General features: G+C 31.4%; 1 protein-coding gene across 4 annotated transcripts in view; it reads right to left on the bottom strand.

Moving 5' to 3' along the window:
- Positions 1-24,983, bottom strand: part of LOC129976291 (neurogenic locus notch homolog protein 1-like) — a 92,631-nt gene that overhangs the window by 23,291 nt on the left and 44,357 nt on the right. For all 4 annotated transcript variants that reach the window (XM_056089779.1, XM_056089780.1, XM_056089781.1 and 1 more), the window contains 10 exons: positions 22,103-22,201; positions 21,872-21,976; positions 17,444-17,542; positions 15,422-15,520; positions 13,552-13,659; positions 10,092-10,340; positions 8,418-8,531; positions 4,960-5,199; positions 3,047-3,148; positions 1,380-1,490 (listed from right to left, as the gene is read on the bottom strand). In XM_056089779.1, the coding sequence (XP_055945754.1) occupies positions 1,380-1,490; positions 3,047-3,148; positions 4,960-5,199; positions 8,418-8,531; positions 10,092-10,340; positions 13,552-13,659; positions 15,422-15,520; positions 17,444-17,542; positions 21,872-21,976; positions 22,103-22,201 (1,326 nt within the window). The remainder of the gene's footprint in view (positions 1-1,379; positions 1,491-3,046; positions 3,149-4,959; positions 5,200-8,417; positions 8,532-10,091; positions 10,341-13,551; positions 13,660-15,421; positions 15,521-17,443; positions 17,543-21,871; positions 21,977-22,102; positions 22,202-24,983) is intronic.

Raw genomic sequence — 24,983 nt, 5'->3', positions numbered from 1 at the left:
ACGGTTATACGGTTTCGATTGCCATGGACCACTCATTATTGATTTCCTACCCCAATGGAGCACTATCTATTGAACACATTACTGCAGTGCTTTGACGAAACTATAGAAAGCAATCAAAAGCAAACGGCCAGGTCTTCTCACACAACAAATTATCCTTCTCCATGACAATGCCCGACCACACATCTCCCGTGAAACCCAGACGACCTTAAAAAATTCCGTTGGGAAGAACTGGAACACCCGACGTATAATCCGGATTTGTCACCTTGTGACTTCCATATCACTTAAGAGAGCATTACAGAAGACATTTCCATTCGGATTACGAAGTGAAGGAAGCTATGCAGGACTTCCTCAAGAATCAACCACCATCTTTCTACAGCAAATGCATAGACATGCTACGTAAACGATGAGACATGTGTTACAACGACCATCGCGATTTCTGTTGATTTCCAATAAAGATACTCTTTTCATTCAATTTGTCTGCTTTTCATTTGGGCTACCTTTATACTTCATTTTTGATATTATGATCTATTTCTTTCTAATAAATCATCGGAATAAATAATTTATTGAGTGGTTAGAATTAAAAAATTCTTACTCAGTGCACCATACAGAGAAAGTTAATCGGCATGATAACACTAAACATTGGTACTCTAATGTTATCTCGATATCAGAAACTATCATATTTTGCCTTTAATATCAACGGACGGACTGAGCTAGATAAACCAGCAAAAGTTTGAATAGAATCAGAGTCTGTTTCACTTTTTTTTGGTTTGGTTTAATTATATTAACGTCCCGTTGTAAAGCAACACGAGGGCAATTTTGGGACGGACCTCGTCATTTTGAACCGCAGTCAGATGACGAGGACGACACCTGAGCTGGAACCCCCTCTCCACACCACACTAGCGGGAGGACGTTTGGCATTACGGATTTAACGTGCAACAGACCCTCATACACGATGGTTCTTCGATGGAATCGGGTCTCGAACATGAAACCCTACGGCTCACAGCCAAGACCTTACCCCCAGGCCACCGCTTCCAAGTCTGTTTCACAATCGTGCTTGAATCATTACATTCTATACATGCATTAAAAGCATATATTATATTTATGTACACTTATTTTATCGTGAAGGTGAGAAAGTAGCACATTCTTAATCTGTATGTCTTAGCAAAGAATACAACTTAGCTTAATATTAAGCGCTTTTGAATAGAAAAGAAAATGCAAAGAAAATTTAATTTAACTTAACTCGATAAAAAGATATGGTCGTGAGAGTAGGGAGGAAAAGTTTTTTTTAGTGAGAATCTAATCTTCGATTATACTATATATATTTTTAAAATATCACATATTTTAAATATGAAAGAGGATTAAAGTTTAAAATGTCTCACTTATTTCGCAGCGTCTTCCTGTAAAAGGGTCATCACATATACACAAGAAGTCATTCGCACGGACCACGCACTGGCCGTTTACACAAGGATTGGGTTCACATGGCTGTAGTCCTGGAAAGAATAATGATATTGTTGAAATATCTTTTAAATTGAAATGGAAGTCAAGGCAGATATAACAAATGAACATCCGTCATGGAAACGCATACACAACTATCAATCTCTCAAGCCATTTGGGAAGAAAATAAAAAAATAGTTAAACAAATTTTGAATTAAGAAAAAAATTTAATGAATTAGTTTCTATTTTAACGGATAATAATTTTAGAATATATTTTACGCTTAGTCAATTTTATAATGTATTAATTTTTAAAAGTTTCTACGCTTTGTTTAATGTTCAATTAATGGCATCAATTAATGTTTTAGTGATGATTTTTAATGCGCAATTCATTCTTGCTTTTCAACTAAAATTGTTTTCTAAGCTCTGGCTTCTCAGTAAAGCTTAATGTAAATTTTTTCTATACCAGACATATGTATGCATGATAGGAGAATAATCGAATTTTGCTATTATTTATTTATGATTAACAAAAAAAATTTGAAAAATACTATTTATATGGTAGCAATTTCACTGTGAAACACAGAAACCCTATGCTCAGTTTTCCACACGGCGCTTTTAGCCGTTTTACAAATGAAAAACATGTAGAAATCTCAAAAAATCAACCTTTATTAAATTGAATTCCACATAGAAAGCGCCACTTTTGTAAAATCAATTTTTAGCTAAATTAATAGATAAATTTATAATTAAGAGTTCTAAATTTATTAAAATGTTCTATTGTCATTATATAACAAAAAGCGTAAGCAATTTTAGAATTTTAATATATAAAGCGAGTTAATTATCGATTACATTACCAGTTTTACAAACATAAAACGTGCAAACTTAAGTGAAAGTATTTAAAAACATTCCATATCAAAATGCAACTGACCAAAAAATACATTACCTGATCTCTAGTAGCACAACCTTCGTGTTTAAATTAAAAGTAGATACCTTCGCTCCTGTACATTTATGATTATGTTTTATTTTAATATCCGTTTAGCTAAATTTCGGCATTAAACTAAAGAGCCAACATGAAGTTATGCTTTATTTAACCAGCAGTATCGATCAACCGAAACTTCCTCGCATATTCTCCAAGCTATTAAGACCAACAAGGATTTTAAAATATTGTTAGTTCCAAAGCAGTCAAAAGAAAAGAAAAATGTGGTCAAATTATCTCAGCTTGTAGATTTTTAAAATATTTATGTATTATTTAGAATATTTATTGTGTCATGTGCTGCTTTAGTTATTGAATTAATTAGTGAATTGCACGATAAAAATTTCAGGTATTTTTTTATATCCAGATTTCTAATATAACGTTTAGAATAAATTACCAACATGTAAATTATCAATTTCAGATGTACTAAAATGCTTTAGTTTTGTTTTCCAAATCATCTTCTTTCAATCAAACATCTGATTTTATTGTTTCTTAATGTTGCTATCTTGAAAAATATCTTTCAAACATTTTATTTCAAAGAGCTTAAATACAGCAACCTGCTTATTCATAAGAAATACTATCTAGCAATTATTTTCTTAAAATTTCTTAGACCTAGAATTTATTTTCAACACAAATCCAACTTACTTTTACATCGTCCATTATCCTCTGCAAATCCAGTTGCGCATGCGCAGTGTTTCTGTTGGTGCACGAAAGTGCAATTCAAAGCTCCCTCGCCACAATCACATTCTAAAGAGTGGATATGAACAGCTGTTAATTTTTTAATGCTCACATAAGTGATTATCATTGTTATTTTTGTGATTTTAGATCATTTGATTTCTAGAATATACACACAAAAAATCTAGTGATCTTTTCGATCTGTTATCTTCTGGAGCCAATTTTTAAATGTAGATAGATCTATAATTAAACACATGGCAATATTTAACTTTTCAACCCTTCAAAGGTTAAAGAATTTCTTGAAGCACATAAAGTATAATAAGAACTTTGGGTACAAAAATATATGAAATCTGTGTGAAAAATATACTCAAACGAAATGAATATGATTAGCAAAGATCAATAAACAGATTTTAAGCTGAGTCTAGTAAAACTATTAATCTAAAATTTAGCTTTACATAGTCTCCAAAATATCCCATGTAATTTCACTCCGAAAACAAATTTTATTTATCGCTAAAAGAGACAACCTCATATAACTCTTTCTATTTAAAATATATTGTGGTGAATAGCATATAAGCCAGTTAACAACTACGCTACAAGAATGTACGCTTTTGTATCATGGTTTAGTTACTGGACTGCGAACCACAAGGTCCCAGGTCTATCCTAGCGCATCCCATATCGCTTCATTGATGACCTCGGACAATGAGCCTTCAACCTTCGTACAGCTGTTGTGGCGCCATCTACCCACAACCAAAGTCCTCAGACTCACTTGACGCAGCAAACACTCGCTAATCAACTGGGTACGGCCCATTAGACGACAGCTAATAACTCAATACATCATTACTCAACAGCCATATCGTTCGTCTCACCTCCGACTCACTGGAGGGAGAGTACTGTGGTGAATAGCATATAAGCCAGTTAACAACTACGCTACAAGAGCGTACGCTTTTGTATCATGGTTTAGTTACTGCGAACCACAAGGTCCCAGGTTCTATCCTAGCGCATCCCATATCGCTTCAATATACATATAATAATTACAAAGAATTTGGTCTTCTAGAGGTTAAAATGCATACTGGATGTTCAAAAATTACAATAAGGATCTTCCTAAGCAATAAAGACTTTTCATAAAGGCATTAATGGCTTATCAGTGGACCATAAAATTTGATACTGTCACTTGCAAAAACATAAAATTTATATGTTTTTCACTATGTCTTGTATCTGCATTTGATGACTTACCCTTATTAAATAGAAGCTTATACAAGGTTGTTTTTTATTTTTAATAACTTTACAGTTTGTATATCTGTAAAATGAACGGTTATGATAATATAATATGTTACTGACTTTAAAACAATAAAAACATGCTTAATATGATATATAAGATTAGTTGTATTTGTTGCTTCAAATTTAATGAAAACTAGATTCTTGAATGAACAGTTGATTGCTCAATTAAGATAGACACGTTTTTATGTTAAGTATAAACGAATTCTGACAGCGAATAGCAAATTACTTGAAAAGTCAATGTCGTATGTTTGCAATATATATCTATATCCAAATACTTTTTCAGATGCTTCCAGAATATATAGTTTATATTCGAATAAAATGCAAAAAATAATTATCAAATTATTTGTAAATGGCCGAATTATTAAAATGACAAAAAAAGGATAATTATTATTAAGCTGCTTTCTTGTGCAAATTCCTTCCTCAAAGAATCATTAATTAATATGTAAAATATGATGATTACTCAAAATTATTTCCTACTACAAATGTATTAGAAGAACTGACCTTTCACCATAGACAGCATACTATCTCATCACTTCAGTAGTAAGAATTTAATTCTACTTTATATTGAAACATAATAATGTCAAAATAAAATAGAAATCGAGTACCTTTACAAATATTTTCTGTCTCATCAAAAGATCTTCCTTTGTTGCATATACAAATAGCTGTTTCACGGAAAGAATCATAACGGCATGAATCATTACACTTCCGGTACTTTCCTGTGATACAGTCATCAATGATTTCACATCTATCTCCGCTTAAACCTCGCTTGCATTTGCAAAATTTGTTATTTCCTTCCGATTCACATACTCCTCCATTGTGGCAATCGCTGTCCTCAGAACACATTTCTGAAAATGAAAAAATAAACACATAAAATTACAAAATACAATTATTTACAATTTATTTGGACGACTATATAATAGAACAATCAGTAATAGTAATGGAAAGGGGGGGTGTAATTTTTGTCTGTACATGCTGTACTGAATGCTGAACAGCATACTGTACAGCATGTACATGATATACATACTGTATTGAATAATTTCTTTCTTTTTCACGAGATAAATATAGCATATCATATCGAAAAATTATAGTAATTTCACTACACTAATAGAACAATTTGTAAACAGCTATAACCATTCTTAGATAATTTCATTCCCTAGCTCTAATGTATGAAAAAGGCATGAATTGTTTTGCATTGTGATTAATTTATAATTTAATTCAAGACATAATGTTTCATGACTTCATGCTTCTCAAAGAAATTCTCATGTAAAACTCAATCTTTGAGTGTTTTTTTTTCCCATCCAAAACTTAAATGTTGATCATATCATGTCTATCCATATTATATATAAATGTCTATATTAAATACATCTTGTTGTGATTGCACGCTGTACTTTTATTTGAATAGCATATATCCACAACAGCAGATCAATATAACACAAAAACTCTCAAATATTCTTTCATTTCATGCTGTAGAAATTTCTCAATTAAATTCAAAGTTTATGAAAAAACATCAAATTATCCTTACCCTATCTACAACCGTTAAAAAAGAATTATTCTTTCTCTATTCAACGAAGACTCATGAGCTCTAAAGCAACTAAGAGCCATTTATGAAAACCTGATTTTCTAATGAAAAAATTCAATCTTGAACTTTTATCTATTTGGCAAACCCAAGTTCTCATCGGAAGGCAAATTGAGAAGTAAACATAATGGGATATCAGACGAGTCAATTTTGATAAATTCGGAAATAAAATAACTAAGTTGTATTTATAACAGTACTTTTATTTCTCCTTTTATTTTTTATTATTATTTCTTATTATTGTTATTTCTTAGTATTTTTATTCTTAATTTTATTTCTTATTATTGTTATAATTAATGTTACTTTTTATTGTTTTAATTTTTATTGTTATTTCTTATTGCTTTATTCTTATTGTTATTTCTTATTGCTTTATTCTTATTGTTATTTCTTATTGCTTTATTCTTATTGTTATTTCTTTTTATTATTATTATTCTTTCATCTGTCTTAGGTCGAAAATCAGCAGAGATGAGTGTGGCGACCATTTAATAAATTAATTTACATAGCTTCATAACGGCAAATGTGAATGGGTCTCGTGATTTTGAAATATAATCGAATGACGATGATTCAAGGCATCCACTCTACATAAATTAAAGAATGTTAAACATTCCATTACCACTATATTTGAAGCATTTTTAATCCAGTTTTCTCCTAGATCACAAAAGATTACAGAAACAAACTTTCGTTCCACTGACCACAAGACATTAAGTGCTTTAATCATGGCATGCTATTTTTTAAGACTTTTTTTCAAACATCTTGAAGTACTTCTGTAAAAGATTTCATTTCATGGAGTATGAAACAAATAAAGGTATTTTAATCTTTCTAGTATCTATTTTTATTTATTTTTTTTAAATCCAAGAGGAATACAGTGATTTGGAAATTAATTAGTTATAAAGGTATTTTGGATATCTTGGTAAAAGCGAATTTCGAAGAACATCTCGAAATCCCTCTTCCCCCTGATCAATCTTCAACTCCACCATTCCATCAGATAAGTCAGCTATCTGACTCTCCGACCCGCCACGGATTTAAACCATAAAACTGAATGACCGGACCGTCGCAACAACAACACTTGCGGGAACTGTGGTTGAGTCCTAAGGGCCATCACCGGCCACGGTACAACCCTCCCCGAAGGAAGTACGTCCCGTCATCGATGGGAGGAGTCAGATCCCCCACCTATTAGTGTAACCTCCAGGGTGGCGAGATCCAACCACCATGCCGGAAGCATCTCATCCTCATTTCCCCGGGGGTCCATTCCGTTCCATCAGATAAAAAAGAACTAGAAAAGAATATATAGACCAAATCTCAAAATTGCTCTTGAGATCGAAATAACCATCTTGGAAGCTGCCTTGTCTTCAAAGAAACTCAAGCATTACGAATGGTCTTAGGAAATATTTCATTTTCAACAACTTCTTTGTGAATTGTACCTGTATAAAATAAAAAAAAAAAAAAATAGCTTCATCTACGCATCTTTTTCATAATTGGGATTAAGAAAGTCATAAAGTAATTCATCTTCTGACTTTGTTGAATTGGTGTGGTTTAATTTAGTTGCACTGAAGTTTCATTTTGAAGTAATACTAGAGCTATTTTAGGGTGTACGAGAAATTAGGGTGTATCAGATAACGAGAAAAACAGTATTGGCATTCCCCATCTAATTTTTAAAGTATTTTAGCCGATTGAGATGTGCGAGGATAGAACCTGGGACCTTGTGGTTCACAGTCCAGTAACATAACTAGGATACAAAAGCAATTATCCATGCAGCGTAGTAGTTAACTGGCTTATATGCTATTCACCACAGACTCTCACTCCAGTGAGTCGGAGGTGAGACGAACGATATGGCTATTGAGTGGTGATGTATTTAGCTATTGTCTAATGGGCATGTACCCAGTTGAATAGAGCCAAGCGTTATGGCGAGCGTGTGTGAGTGAGTGGTTGCTGCGTCAAGTGAGTCTGACGACTTTGGTTGCGGGTAGATGGCGCCACAACAGCTGTTACGAAGGTTGAAGGTTCATCGTCCGAGGTCACCAATTTAGGGGATTGGGATAAGCGTGGATAGAACCTGGGACCTTGTGGTTCGCAGTCCAGTAACATAACCAGGATACAAAAGCATATGCTCGTGTAGCGTAGTTGTTAACTGGCTTATATGCTATTCACCACAGTATATAATAGAATGTCAGAGACTGTGTTCCACGTCTACATATGAAGAGAATTTTAGATTAGATTGAGATTCGAACTTGTAATCCCCTAATCCCAATCCCCAAACAATAAACCACATTTATTCCTCTTGGATTTTTTTTTAAAGATAGATACTAGAAAGAATAAATGTTTTAATAAAAGAAAAAAGCGAAGATAATTGCTCCTATTTTATATAGCTTTTTCAATATTTCTGGCAATTATTTCATTTTTGATATACAAGTAAAGAATGGTTTGTCAATTATACAAACATTCAACAGATATATTTTCAAAAATCCACAAATCCTGTCGATTAAAGCTTACCTTTACAAAATGTTTTATTTCTTCGTATGCTTTCAGCGAAGCCGTCATGGCAATCGCAATGTTTTCTTCCAAGCTTGTCGATCTCGCATTCACCATTTTTCCCACAATCGCACTCTACAAAAAGAAATATTAGTGTTAGCTTGAAATTTTATTTCTTATTAATTTTTAGGTTTATTTTTAATTATTACTGTTAATAGAACAGAAAATTGCTTAAAGTTACAACTGGCAAAAAGAGTGTTAATCTCTATTCTGCCTCTCTATATATCTTACCATTTTTTATATATACAAATCAGAAATTACAAAGAACACATGATATCACATGCAACTTAAAATAACGAGAAAATAAACGTCAAATGACATGAGTAATTAGATTTTCCAAATGATTATGATATGCTACAAGAAATCATTTTATTGTGTTTTTAATCTATACTTATATAAAGCTCAATGTGTGTATGTGTGTGTGTGTGTGTGTGTGTGAGTGAGTGTTGGCGCTCTACAGGCCAGACCGTTTGACCTACAGCTATCAAATTTGGTACATGTATACCTTGGAGGTCGGGAATGTGCACCTGGGGTCCCTTTTTTTGAATTTTTAATTAGAATTTTAATTATTAATTAAAAACTAACTTTCCTGCCAAAAAAATCTTTTCATTTTCCCCACCGCCAAAGTGTAAGGGATCAGTTTTTTTTCCCAACAGTAATGAGGCTAGGCTTAAGATTTTTTGGCTGATTATTTCAAACGATTCTGTTTATGTTCTTAATGTTTGATGCATTTAAAATTAAACATTGTTAATGAATCGATCTTTCAGATTCATTCTCAAGTACTTTTGAATTAAAATAAAACAGAATAAAGGAATTTAAAAATTTCTAATCTGCATAGCGTTAACCCAACTGACGTAGAAAAATTTACTCATTTGCGTTACAGGTAACTGCACTGAAAATTCACGCATGAAGTTCTGATTGTTGACAATTATTATCAACGGATGCGGACTTGATTTAAATTATTTTTAGGTTAGTTGTATGCTTTTGTAATTAAATTGTATTTATGTTAGTTATATATTTTTTGTATATGCTTAGAGTTTTAAGTACATAGTTTTTTTAAAACTTGTTTTCAACCGATTATTTTAAACGATACTGTTTATTTTCTTAGTGTTTGATGCATTTAAAATTAAACATTGTTAATAAATCGATCTGCTCATGATGAATCTGAGAAAATTTAGTTGACAAATTCTTGAGATATTACATAAATTAAGAAAGATATTCTTTAGTTCCCATAAAGTTTAAACGCTCAGTGACTCTTTTATCAGTAATCATATTATAAAAAATGCTTTGTTTCAGTAAAAATTTTATTATATTAATTGCATATTAATCCTTTCCACTTTAATTTAAAGCATAAATTCTACGGGAGCTAACAGAAAATGAGAGATACATATTACGTTATGACTGAAGGCCTTTATAATATTATGAGTGAATTATATGACTATCAAAATTTGAAGTTTTAAAATATTTTAATGAAGAAGCTATTAAAGTAGAAATTGCATAAAATATTTAATTATTAAAATTTTAACGAACATTAAGATTGGCGAACCGGCTGGTCGCCAAAGGTGGTTAGTTTCTAATAAACATTAAAACACTCCATAAAATTGTAAATATATTATTTAAAAAGGGATTATTTACCTTTGCACACGTTTTCTATAGGATGAACTTTCTTTCCCACAGAGCATGTGCACTTAGCTTCCTTAGTTGCTACGTCGAACGTGCACGTGCCAAATTCGCCCTTACAGTTTCGAAACTTTCCTGCAACACAATCTTCGATAGTTTCACATCTATCACCAGTCACTCCACGCTGACATTTACAGAATTTTCCTGTTTCTTCCACCACGCATGTACCTCCGTTGGCACACTCACCATCATTGTGGCAAGTTCCTAAAAATGAGAAATGTTAATAGAAACTCCATATTTGTTTCGTAAAAGTAATCAGAACCCTTGGTGGCCTGGTAGTGAATTTCGTCTTCAAAAATAAAGTGCTAAAGTTGCGAGATATGAAAGCTCGAAGATAAGTTAATATTTAAACCGTTCATAGTTATCCAGGAGTATACCACACCTGCTAGTCAGAGACTGACTACTTTGTGGCTGTGTATGTGTGTGTGGGGGGGGAGGGGGGTCAATCGCCTCGAAGAAGATGTCAGTTCGGTGAATCGGCCAATGTTATGTTTAGTTTAGTTTAGTTATATTAACGACCCGTTTGAAGCAACACTAGGGCTATTTTGGGAAGGACCTCGTAATTTTCAACCGCAGTCAGATGACGAGGACGACACCTGAGCTGGCACCCCCCTCTCCACACCATACCACACCAGCGGGAGGACGTTTGGTCAGGACGGATTTAACGTGCAGCAGACCCCCTTACACGACGGTTCTTCGGTGGAATGGGGTCTCGAACCTGGAACCCTCCGGTTCCGAAGCCGAGACCTTACCACCAGGCCACAGCGGCCCCGGCCAATGTTATGGATGGGTTATAAAAAAGACAGCAATCGGTCACAACAAATCTTGTCGATACTGCTTCGTTCAGTGGTGGCGGGGATGGTCGGCTGTACACAAGAAGAAGAAGTATACCGTACATATTTCAGGTCCTATACTTATGAGTTTGGTACCATTTATTCAACTTTAGCGTAATGTTGCCTCATTTAAGAATAGACATTACAAACTATAAAATAGAAGGTTTAAATTCACACAGATCAAAGTTTCCTATTTCTTACTTTAATAAATTTAGTTTACTTCACTATAAATGTTATTCACAATTTCGCATTATTTAACTGGCAACGGCGTGCAAACTTTATCAATTCAGAAGCTTCTATTGCGTTTTAGTTCTTTGTTTTTATTTAAATCTCATTGCCAATCTTTTTTTCTTTACGTTTCTATTGAGAAATTTATTTGTTTAAAATATTATAAAACTATATGCCACGTTTTAAAATATTATAAACATGAATCGTTGCCCCACTTATAATATGAAATTATTATTGGCTCAGGGAATAATAAATTTTATTATTATTTTTTTTTTTTGAATCAGGAAAAAGAATAGTTTAGACATAGCAACGAAACGAACTGTCTAGTTAACGGGTTAAGTTATCTATTTAACGGAAAACAGGTTTATCTGGTTAACGGGTTAATTGCCGTATCCTTTTCTGAGAGCACAGCGCCTGTATTGTTAGAAATAGAAGCTCTTATTGGTCGCCAAAACAATCCAAAATTATTATGTTTAACAAAGCAGGAGTCATTTATCAGTGCGCTACTTATTACTGAAGAACACTAAAGCAAATATTTACAATATAGCAAAAGACTATAATTATCACAGAAAATCAGATATTGTCGTTTATGATAAAAGTCTCAAATGCGATGAAGTAAAAATATATTTAATCATATGTCTTGATAGAATATCTACGCACACACAAATAAATATACTGTAAAAACAGATATTTATATTAAAAATGGTTTATTTAAATTAATAATTTTATTCAAGAAATGATAATTATGATACAAAAATTATCCTTGTCATCACAATTTTATTTTTAACTAAAATATTTTCATGAAATGCAAAGAACCATTTTAAAATCTTGGGAGCATTTGAAAAAAATACGAGTTGTATCGAATGATTTATAAAAATTGTCCCGGACTAAATTTTTCATGTTAAAAATTAAATTAAATATTTAGAATGCCGTTAAGAATTCCACAAGTTAAAATCCAATTAAATATTGGAAGTGCCAATTCAGAATCAAGTGCGAAAGAATAATTTAATATTGTCACGTTTATAGGCTTAAGAAGAGAACACTCTTGAACAATAACACTTTATTTAAAGTAAACCAAAGACCTCGGTTACTATAAATCAAGCTCTTATATACACATGTAGAATGTTCTAGAACATTCCTAGAACTAACTGAAGAGGAAATGACGTACAAGGATTAAGGAAATTATAATAATTGAATATTCCAGAAACTTCTGGAAGAGCTGAAAGGAAAATAAATAAATAAACAACAAATTTATTTGCCGAGGATCGAACCAGCAATCTCTTTGCCCGCAGTCCGATGTCTTATCAACGAGCCACGGAGACATGTGGCTAGCTTCGTTACAATATACAGGATGTTCATAAATGAATTCTCAACTTTGCAAAGCTGTTAAAAGAAAACAAAACATAGTACAACCTGGATGCTCATCAGAAATCAAAAGTAACATTTGAAAGTTAAGATTAAATACAGTTACAAGTGTCCAATGTGAGTTCAATCCAGAAATACGATGGATATCGAAGCTATACCATAATACACGTCTATCTGCAATTTCTCAAAGTTTAACACCACACATACTGAAAAAAGTGTGAGATGAGTTGCCGCACAGTCTCGATATCTTTCTGGAGGGGCTCACATTGATCAAACATAACTGTAGAGAATTTGACCTTTCGAATGCTATTTTTTATTTCAGATAAATAACAAAGGTATACTTTTGCTTTTTTTTTAATAGCTTTCAAAATTTAAGATATTCATTTATGAATCGGCTGAATTTATAATACTTTCATTCAATAGGTTTAGTTTAGTTACATTAACATCCCGTTTTAAAGCAATACAAGGACTATTTTAGGACGGACCTCGTAATTTTGAATCGCGGCCAGATGACGAGGACGACACCTGAGCTGTCATCCCCCTCGAAACTTCCATACCACAACAGCGAGAAGATGTTTGGCCCCGACGAATTTAACGTGCACCAGACCCGTTTACACGACGGTTCTTAGGAGGAATCGAGTCTCGAACCTGAAACTCTCCGAAGAGAATATCTAACTACCAGGCCACCGCAGCCGTTCATTCAATAGGAATGTTATCATTAAAGACAGATAATCTGTTTTATATATTGAACATATATTTTAATTGAAAAAATGTCTCTGTTATTAACTGTTGCGATCATTAAAATATTCTTTATGCTCTAGAATATTTCCTGTTGCAATAATTTATGAGTAAAATGTGAAGGAATTAAGCTAAATAGTATGAATTTCTATAGCATTCAAATTATCTAAGAGTTTGAATTTTATTTATAGAAACTAGAGAGAGGTTAATTAAAAATAAAATATATTGCAGCGTTGGCTCATAACACTTACCATTGCAAGTTCGGGTACTGATTCGTTCTGCATAACCTTCTTGGCATTTGCATATTTTATTCCCGTTTTCGCTGAATCCACAAGTACCATGAGGGCCACAGTCACACTCTAAATTAACAAAAAATTATTATGATACAAATTATTAAATTAATTTAATTTTGAAACGTAAAATATTTTCGAAATTCAGAAAATTTGTATAATTATATTTTTACAATCTCATTTAATATCTAAGAAATTATTTCGTTTAGAACAAAAAAAGTAGCTACTACTTTTTCTAAATACCATAAAAACATTAATAATTGACAGTAAGTAGTCATCATTTGTGCAAAATATGAACAAAATTACAACATATATCATTTATTAACCCAAAACTTTATTTCTGCCAATTTAAATCGGATACAATTTATTAGAAACATTAATAGAAAGTCCTTTTCACAATAAAAATTTAGATGACTGTTTAGAAAAGGTAGGTAAACTTTAAAAAATTCTAGTTGATTTGATATAGTGATTTAGTGAATGATTGAAATTCCAGTGTGCTCGAGTTGGACTCCCAAATGAGATTTAATCTTTTAGGTCTCTTTTTATGCTATAATTAAGACTAAACAATAAAAATAATAATAAATATGAAGGAGTTTTGTGATTTTGTTTTCACCATCAGATTTTTTTATTTTAAAACATGATTTTCATCTTTTAATACATAGGTTAAAGAATTTGTATTGGCAAAAAGCTTTTATATAGTTATAGAAAAGGGATTTATGGATATTTTAATGGATGTAAGATCAATGAACCAAAATCCTGGCAACAATCTTGGTAAATTATCAGTACTTGGCAATGAATTTAACGAAAAATATTAATGTTCTGGAAAACACAAGAATAATGGCAGTAAGGGCTCCAGATTCTTCAAAATGTCCAATACTGTGATGGAATATCTGCATAAAACTAGAAACTAAAGTGAATTTGTCAAAGGAATTCTCTCTTTGGAATGTTAATCATGGAACAAGTTTTCTCATTTCACGCTAAGAGTTATTACTATAATCTGTCGGTTTATGCTAAGAGTTTCTAAGAGAGATTCTTTGTATATTTAACTGTGTTTTTCTGCTGCATAAAACCGTCATTTTCTAATATCCAACATGATGAACTTCTTTCACGGTAAATCCCAGTACGAATTTTCATGACAATATTTATTCCAAAAGTTAATTATACTAAACGAACGGCTCATTTGGGATCTTCGAAATAAACTCTATTTTAGATATTTTAAGGGCGAATTTCAGATATCGTATTAAAATGTGACTTTACAGTATTATACATTAATTTTACACGACTTGTTTAAAACTGAAGATATAATCCTCATTTCCATTTAGGGTTCCCCCGGGGGAGGGGGTACCTCAAAAATAAGAATCAGATCAAGCATGGCTGTAGGTTCTCGCCGCCTTGATAGCCACAAAAAAGTTGTTGGATTGGCAACCCCCTACCGATGGTGGGACGTGCCTGTCTTTTGCCAGAGGGGTTGTACCATGTTCGATACAGCTCTTAATGGTGCTCCACGGCGTTCCGTTCATTCAGGTTTATCCTTCAGGCGTAGTAGACAAGCCTTGTTATTTTCCATTAGGTTCCAAATTTAGTTTTGTCCTTATCCTAATTTGGGGAATTAAGTCAAATCAAACAGCAAAAATTGAAAATTGAATTTTTTTAATAATTTATAAATGATTATTCCTTTAAAAATGCTTGGAAGATTTTTGATTTCTTTATTTTAATAAGTTCCGATCACATATATTTTTAACGCCATTCATCTTTTGAGAAAATCTAAAATAAATTGTAAACAATTTATGCAACTCATTAGAAATTTAAAAAGAAAACTCGTTTATCCTACCTATGCAGGTTTCTTTATATTCCACGGAATGTGCCTTACAGTCGCATGTCTTGCTATGGTTTTTGAAATAACAATAACCCATTTTTCCACAGTCGCATTCTAAAATTAAAAGGATACATTTCCAGCATTTTGCAAATGCATTGTATTAGAATATAAATTCATATTAACTAAGGCAGTGTTGATGGAATAATTTTCTAAATAATTACTAAAATAATTAATGCAACATGTAATTATTTTAAGTATACATCCAAATATGAATGAATTACTAAAATAATAGAAAAAAATAACAAAAGATTTAAGTAATGAGATTTTTCTGAAAAGCTTAATTTTTTGGACCGTTGTTAATATAAAAATAACTTTTAAATTATAATTTGTTAAAAATAGCATCAAAATTATTATAGTCATGAAAGATGTTGGGTGGCATTTACAAACTTCATGCACATCAAATAAATAATGACTTAAAGCAACATTTTAGAACACTTGTTTTACTTTGATTACTTCGGGGAAACAGTGGATAAACACTCCTATTACAATTTCGATAAATTTGGCATATTAATGCAAAATATAATACAATCAAAAGTAAGCTACTCTCCTTCCAATCGCCTAAATATCAAGAGTATAGTATACAAGTAATGAACATTATGGAGGATGTTTTCAAAACTTTTTAACAAATTTCAAGTGTAAGACACGCATACGAAAGCAAATCAATTACTTGAATCATATACAACATGAGAGATACAATATCAAGTAGAATGCAAAATAAACAGCAAAATAAAATATGTTCAAAAAACTTGTAAAATGCTACGCACGCTTCACACGTTGTTATTGTGCTATTGCTTTTTTGTTTGTTTTATTAAATATTACTGTGTTCTTTTTCTAGTCCAAACAAGAATTCCCTACATGTCGACATTTGCGTTTCCGGATCCACATTCTTTTGTAAAGCATATGTTCTTTTTATCCCAGCATGTTTAACCTACTCCTAAGTTAATAAACTACATTTTAGGCCAGCTGTAGAGCTGACAACAGTATTCTTTATTCAATATCCTTATTTATTAATATAAAAGTTTTGTGTGTAACTTCGTACATTATTAAAAGGAAATCAAAATTAAAAGGTTTCCCAAAGATACTGTACATCGACAATTTAGGTAATATCTATCTATTTCTTGTATTTGTGTCTCATCGAGTTTTTTCCCCTGATACTTTTCTATATATAAAAAAATTGTTTTAATTATCAGTGCTAGCTTTCATGTTTGTCTCTTCATTTTAAAACTATCCTTTATATAGTTTTAAAGTAATATTGGCATATTATTGAGTTTTGTATCATTGCGTATAATAATAACATTATGTGATTTTAATTTTTTGAGAATTATGAAGTTTGTTGTTGTTTCTAATGGCTCTTGTCTAGACAAGCCCACTGACTTTAAGAAGTCATTTGTGGTTTAAGCCAAGGGTACGTCTCTTGTTTTTTCAGTAGCGCCATCTAGCGCCAAGAGAACGACTTAGCTACAGACACGTCACAACCCTTTTTTACGGAGCGGACTTCATTCACTCATCCACAGATCGCAATTTCGATCTGAATCAGAGAATGATCACCCCTGATCTAGTACCCCCAGTGGTATTACTCTCGCCATGGAGGACTTGGGGACATATTAATACGCGCGTCAGCCACCACGCACACGGAGAGTCTTCAGCCGGCGGGGTTCGAACTCGCAACCTAAGGGATGCGAATCCAACGCCCAACCAACCAGGCTATCCCGGTCTTATTATGAAGTTTAGTGGATAAAATAAGATAATCAATTCTCATATTATTTTTGTTACAGCAATTGATAAGTGCAAATACTAATAAAAAAAGCAAACAATTAATTTTGATTTTGTCCTTTTTATAAACCCATTATTAAACTTACTACCGTATTATAAATTTTTTTAATTATTCGTGTTTTTGCCTCACTTTGAAACCAAATGAAGATGATAGATTTTTACCAATATTTTATATGGGAATAAAACAAAAAAAAATTCTCCTACCTTTGCACTTCCCCAAGTCTTCCTTGAAAGTTTCTTCACATGTACATGTTTTCTTACCTTCCAGAAACGTGCAAGTTCCATGATCTCCACAATCACATTCTGAAATTCATTGCTATAATAAATCAAATATCAAGCAAGTAAAGTTTTACAAAAACATATGTCATATGTTTTCTAAGTTGCGGCTTAGGCGTTTAAAATTCAACTCTTTCCTTTCAGTACAAAATATTGTTGATGTAAATATTGTAAATGCGGTATATTATGAAACATATTGTTTAACGGGGCTTATTTTAACTCAAAAAAGATGTTTCCTTCCTCTTTAACCAAAGATTTCACTTATCTAATTTTAGCATTCTTCATTTATATTAAATAACTGAAAGTTTATTAGAGTACAAAAATATTTAAAAGATAATGATGAATCTACTTTAATTTCAGAAATTCATATTTTTACACGCAATCGTAAAAAATTTATTTTGAAATTTTTTCTAAAATTTTACATTACCAGAAAAAATATAGTCCTTACTATGTTCTAAATAACTTTATATGGGTGTCATTAAAAATTATTTTATCTTTAAATACGTTTTCCCACAGTTCAATAAATGATCAGTTTTTTTTAAATTAAAAATATGAAAATTTAATAATAATTGGAATTTAGTATTGAAAACTAAAAATATTTTGTTGTTGTTGCATTAATATTTCTAGCTTCTAGAGACACAAAATAAATTTTAATATCATATCCTTTTGTATCAGAATAAATAATCTCAAATTTTGACCAATCTGAAATTGAAAATAACCTTTATTTTTTACAAATCTACTTTAAATTTGAAAATAAGTTTAATTTTGGATGAATCTTTTAAATTTGAATACAACATTGATTTTTTTGTCAGTCTATTTTTAAAATGAAAATAATCAGGATTTCAGGCCAAGTAAATTAATATCGAATGAACGAAATTAATATCATTTTTTGTAATTTAATAAATTAAATGAGAGTATTCTGCTGAAGTACAATTTGCTGATTAATTTTTTATGAGGCAAATATAGACAGAATGTTGCGTTATTCAATTTGTTTGTTATCATGTGTCCTTCCTCAAATTTCAATATGATTGATATCGCATGGAAGAGCATTTAAAGAGTTATTTATCAACAAAAATAAAAAAAATGTAACAATTTTAAAGAAAATTTAAAATTAAGGTAATATTTTTTTTTCTTTTTCGTAGCTTTTTTTTTGTTAGTTATTAGTTATATCAATTTAAATTATGTTTAATCTAAGACTTTGTAAAATATATGAATACATTTTTAGAGTCAATAAAATTTCTCAAATGATGCAAACAAAGAGATATTTTTCTAAAATGTCTCAAGACATTGCCATGAAATGTATAAAATCATCTGTTAAAATGAAGCCTCAGTAACGAATTCTTGATCTTAGAACCAGAGAATGTGAGTTCAGTGACAGATTCCACCAATTACCGTCTACGCAAATTTCTTTCAACTTGTATCCCTTGGGAACCTGTTCTTGCCATTGCAATTTTTAAATTCAGTAATAAGATTGCTGGCTGAAGTACCTTGTCATCATGACTGATTGAAAATGTAATCATTCTCAAATATCACTTACGTAACTTCAAAATGAGGCGCTAATCCAACTCTTGACATACAATAAAACACATAATCCAAGTTTTCGTTCAGAACTCAAAAATAATGTATATATGAGAGCTATCTGTTTTTTTTTCAAACTCTCCCTAAAAAAAACTACAAAACAAAATTAATTTATTGTCAAATTTAAACACAAACATAATTTTTCGACACAATAGCCGTGCAAATTTAGGGATTTTTCATATCTGTGGACCAGTTTTCAATCTCTTCTTCGAAAGGTATGGCTATAGAGTTAAGCCTTAATATTCTTTGAAATTCCTCATTAGTCCAGAATTATAATTTTCTTTACTAAAAAATATGGAGTAGGAATATCTAAACATTCTCTCCAGAGAGTCATAAATTCGGCAAGCTGGTCGGCCAGCTCGTTGCCTGGATTTTCAGCCTGCTCTATTTCTTTATAACCATGTAATCAACTTGTTGGACAAGATTTTTTGTTACAACTTCATATCCTTGTTCTACTTCATCTAGAATGCGACTTAGAGAAGAGTGATTTCAATCTCTTTATTATATTGAAGAACTGGCTAACAAGCCAAAGTTTCCAGGCTAAACTCACAGGCGGCAACTTCCTTCGAAGATAACATGGTGACTTGTTCCACTGATATGAAACATGTCCAAAATTCATGGTGATTAGTTGGAAAGATCTGCTCTCACTTCTTGCATTTTCTTTATGCTCCGCTTGTTTTTTTCGATACTTCGATGTTAATCGATATTTTAGTATCGAGTAACACTGAAGTGATATTTTGACAACTCTAAATTAGATTGTAAACATTGTAAGAAAAATTTTGATATAGTTTCAGATTATCAGAACTGTCAATTCAATGCAAGAAATAGAAATAGATATACTCAATGTTTTGTGGAAAATATTCATTTTGAAATAGAATTTTTAAATTTACCAAATTATAATCACTCCAGTATGTGACTACAGTATTTCTAAGGCAAAGATGCTTGCTTAACAAACAACGCCTAACGTAATAACAAATTTACCATTTAATGCATCTTGAAACTTTAATGTTTATAATAATTAAATTAATACTGGAATAACATATAAGCACATAAGATAAAGATTAGCCTAACAGACATCATCTGATAAGGAATATTTTTGTAAATGGTACTTAAAGCTGATCAAATACAGCTTAGAATAAGCCGATGAGTGAGTATTGTTTCGAGGTAGAACATACAGGGTGAATATAATTCAATTTTCCCTATAAACAGCATCCTGCAACGCAAACGGGTGAACGGATTGCAATAAAATTTGATATATACCCTATTCATGAGATGCGCTCACGGAATTTCAAAAAAACTTTTTAGTTCCAAAATGTCCACGAGAGGGCACCTTTTCCGGAAAAACATTAAAATTAGCACAATCAACGACCAAAATGGAATACAGAAACAATATTAACATTTCAGAACAAATATTATGAGTAATAAAATGAAAAAAACGGGAAAAGCTGAAAACTGCATATCATTTCATTTGCGGAGCATCACAACTGATCAGTTAGGATCTGCTGTTGAACACACTGTCCATCCACTTGAAATTTTGCAAGTGAATGAGGGTGGTCACACGCAGCACATTTCCTTACATCGTCATGGACACGATTAATAACTGCTCCTCTTGTGCAATTTAACTCTAACTTGTTCTTGTTTCTGCAAACTGAACTGGTTTTTTTCCCCATCTTCTTCTTCCTCAAACAGCGTACTGTTATTTTTTCCTTTACCTTTACTTAATGTGGTTCGATGGCAAGGTGATCAGAAACTAGTCAATAAATGTTAATATTGTTTCTATATTCCGTTATGGTCGTTCATTGTGTTAAATTAAATTTTTTTTCCGGAAAAGGCGCCATCTGGAGGTCATTTTGGAACTAAAAATTTTTTTTCGAAATTCCGTGAGCACATGTTATGTATAGTCTATATACCAAACTTCGTTCCAATCCGTTCACCTGTTTGCGTTGTAGGATTCTGTTTATAGGGGAAGTTGAATTATAACCACCCCGTAGATTCTCATAAGGTAATAAGAGCTCCTTCCTTAATCGACTCTGTCTTTTTCCAAATGCATAAAGAAGAGAAACTCAGACTATAGATAAGCTCGAATAAGACAAAAACTAAAACAATATATTTCAACAAGCAATTTTCCTCAGAAAAGTGAGAGGCAGCAGACGAAAGAATAAGCGCAAAATCGCGGCAAAATGTGGAAAATGCAAGGTGAATTTCACTTCTTTTGAGCCAATATCCAAAATGTAGGTTCTTTAATTTAGTTATAGAAATATATCTTCGCCTTGTGCATTTGTGCAGTAGTCAAAAGTAGAATCTGAACCAAAATTTGAATATTAATCATGTTAGTTAGATATCGTTATTATGAATTTTGAAAATTTATATTAATGAAGAATTAAAATTTGTCTTTTCTATAATCATTAATTTTTTTTTTTTTTTTGGAAATGGAATTTTTATTTCTTGAAATGAATTGCAATTTAATAATTTTGAGTTAAATACTAACCAGAAAGAACTATACTTGTACAACCCTAAAAAGCATAAACTTTGATAAATGATCCGGAAAATGCAACAGAATTGGCGGAAACTATGATCAAACCCTAAGAGCCATCACAGACTAGAATACAACCTTTCCCGAAGGAGGCACGTTCTGTCATCAGTTAGGATTAAAAATCCACACTCAATTGCTGTTCTGCCAGGTTGGCAGAAACCAACACCAAAATTGAAGTTTCTCGTCCCTGTATCTGAAATGCCCTCCAATGAAATTTATAAAAAAAATATATAAAAAAATCTTACCTTCGCATTCTGCTTTATCGTCATTGAAAACGTAGCCTGGAAGGCATGAGCAAGCCTTCGCTCCATATATAAATTTGCAAACCGTATTTTTCCCACAACTGCAAACTATAATTAATGAAACATGATATAAAATGGCAGCGAGCAGTTAAATGGATATAACTGTAATCTTGAATATACGCAATATAAAAGTAAAAAACTGTAAAATAAAAAGATTAATAATCATCAATATACCTTCACATCTTCCATTCTTCTCTGCATATCCTTCTTCGCATTTGCATATTTTTTCTTCCCCGGCAAAGTAGCACCACCCACGCACACCACAATCACAAACTGGAAATAAGAAAACATGAATGAAAAAAATATTTCATTTCGGTATAAAGAAATATGCAATTTGAATTGAGCTGAATATAAATTTAAGTCTTTATCATTCGTTGTTGTGGTCATGTTCACGGATAAACAGTAAAAACAATTGAGAAAAAAGCAAAAAATAATTTTAAAAACACCCAATATACTTCAAAATGTATGACTCAAAACATTACATCCTTACGGCGCTTCATAGCTATACGTGATTTCCTGCAATGGGTCAATGATGATATTGTCACGTAGGTTCTTTAGTGTGGAACTCAATGACACACACAAGAAGTAGAGCTAAACCAATTTATTAACTCAACTCTGAACAGAGAACACAGTGACTGACAAATCTTCTGCTTTTATACTAGCAGGGAAAGTTCCAGAATACTTTTCTGAGGACAGTAAGAAAAGTCCAGAACACTTGTCTGGTGAACTAAAGAAAGGTCCAGAATCTTCTGGAACATGAAATAAAGGGAAACATAAAATCAAGCAATTAAATATTTACACAAACTGTGAATCGCATTTTCTCTAGCGGGATTCGAACTTACAATCTCTTCATTATGAGACTAGTGCTATGACCATTCGGCCATGGAGAATCGACTGCCTCTTTTCAATGAGGAAATATGATCAAGCAGAACTCTCAAAGATATATTTTGGTGTGATCCGGACTTCGGGACAGTTTTTACAAAGAATGTATGGCCTTGTTTTGTCCGGCCATTTTTTATGCCTTTATAATTATTGTTCTTAATCTAGCTATTGTGAATGTTATATTTCTCGGGCAGTTGGAGTATTGGATAAGTAATTTCTTAAAGATCTGGGCCAAAGGGTTTATACCTGGCCGCTACTTTTGCATCTGGAGATATTGGATAGATCAAGTCCAATGGCTTCTTTAGTCACACAGTTATGAATTATTTACGATTTCACACAAAGCTGCATTTACAAGATATTTTACAATTTTCATATTAACAAACAGAAAAACAAAAATTTCGAATCGTAAAATTAAATTAGTTTTCTTAACGAGTTAAAAGCGTGAAATTACTAGATGGTGTAAAAATTCATCTGGACAAGCTGAAAGGCGAAAATAGATTCCAAATGGTTTCAGTTAATATTTTAAAATACCTTTCAAGTCTTAGTCAAAAACAATGAAATATTCTATATATTGAAACTACCATAAATAATGTTTTATTTATATCGCATAGCTCAGTAGTTATTATAAAATAAATATTTGCTATGATCAATAGGGTCGCATTTAAATAAATAAATGTAATCAAATACATTCAAAAGAACGATAGTATCAACTGCTTCTGAAATTTTCAAGGCTGGCTATTTTTACTCTACATTGTTAATAAATATCTCTACTCTTTTATTTTCATTTAATTAGTTTTCCTCAAGCTATTAATTTTTAATACAAGGACATTAAACCTTTTCTAATTATGAAAAAATGATTTTTAACGAAATTAAATGTGTTATCACAGTTGTTAAAAATAATCGGAATTAGGGGTTGACAATCGCTTTCCAGTTCCTAACTTCTGAACAGCTGTAGCTATCGATTAGATTTTAGATTCTTAATTAAACACTAATACGCTTAATTTTAATAACTTTTTTTTAATATTTAACGCAAAGAAATTGAAAAAAGAGAAAGAAAATTTAAGAAAATTAAAATTTTAATTCCCCTCCTCCCATTTTCCTTCACTTTGAACTAGTTGCCCCATGTGTGTGTGTGTGTGTGTGTGCGTGCGTGCGTGCGTGCGTGCGTTTGTGCGCATCGTTTCTTTTAATTGTTATTAATTCTTTAGGAAATTTAATGCAGAATAATTTTGAAATAAGAGATTTTATTGATATTCTTTTATTAGGCAACAATAATATTACTTTATCATTATCTTTTTTAAAATTTCTCTTTTGTTTCAGTGCATATGTTTGTTTCTGTTTGGTACCAAACATGAAAAAGGTTTTGTTTATTACAATATTGTATACAAAATTAGTTTTTCGTCAAAATTACTGTGCATAAAAGGATTTCAATCCCAAGAAATGCCCGATATAGCAATTAATATTAACTATTTATAAAAAGCAAACATTAAGTAAAAATCTCAAATAATTATTTATTTAGTTTAAGTAAAATTTTCTGATAAATGACTCTCAGCCATATAAAATTGAAAATAAAAATTGTTTTTATAAGTGTAGAACCCTATATGGTGGTAAACAATAAATACATTACTAGAAATTTTGAGAATTAATAACACGTTAATTGCATATTAAATTCCCTGAAAAAAATTACATTCCAAAAAGAATATTTCTTATCAAATTGTTGTAAATTTTTGCCCAATTTAGAAATTTAGAAATAATCATGAAAATATCTTAAATATAAAGAATATTATATCAAATTTCTCAAATTCATTTCCTAAATTTAATGTTATAGAAAACGTGTAGACAAGTGAAAAACTCACAAGCATTTATTTTCAAAAATAAAGCATCCAAAAAAATTAAGGGAAACCAATAATATAAAAAATGGCGTAATTTTTTAAAACGGATAAATAGCCTATCACTTAAATTTCTCGGCTTTATTTCCAAAACTAGGCTCGCTTGCAAATATATATAAGAGCATCATACTCTTTGTTCCCCTGATAATTATTTATTTATTAACGTTAAAAAATAATTTATTAGCTTAAAAAGAATCAATGATCTTTCAAACAATTTTCCTAAATCATTCGTTAACGTTAAAAAATAATTTATTAGCTTAAAAACAATCAATGATCTTTCAAAC

This window comes from Argiope bruennichi, chromosome 7, assembly GCF_947563725.1.
Source record: "Argiope bruennichi chromosome 7, qqArgBrue1.1, whole genome shotgun sequence".
NCBI lineage: Eukaryota > Metazoa > Arthropoda > Arachnida > Araneae > Araneidae > Argiope > Argiope bruennichi.
The sequence above is the reverse complement of the archived record's forward strand: the minus strand, read 5'-3'. Positions and strand labels throughout refer to the sequence as shown.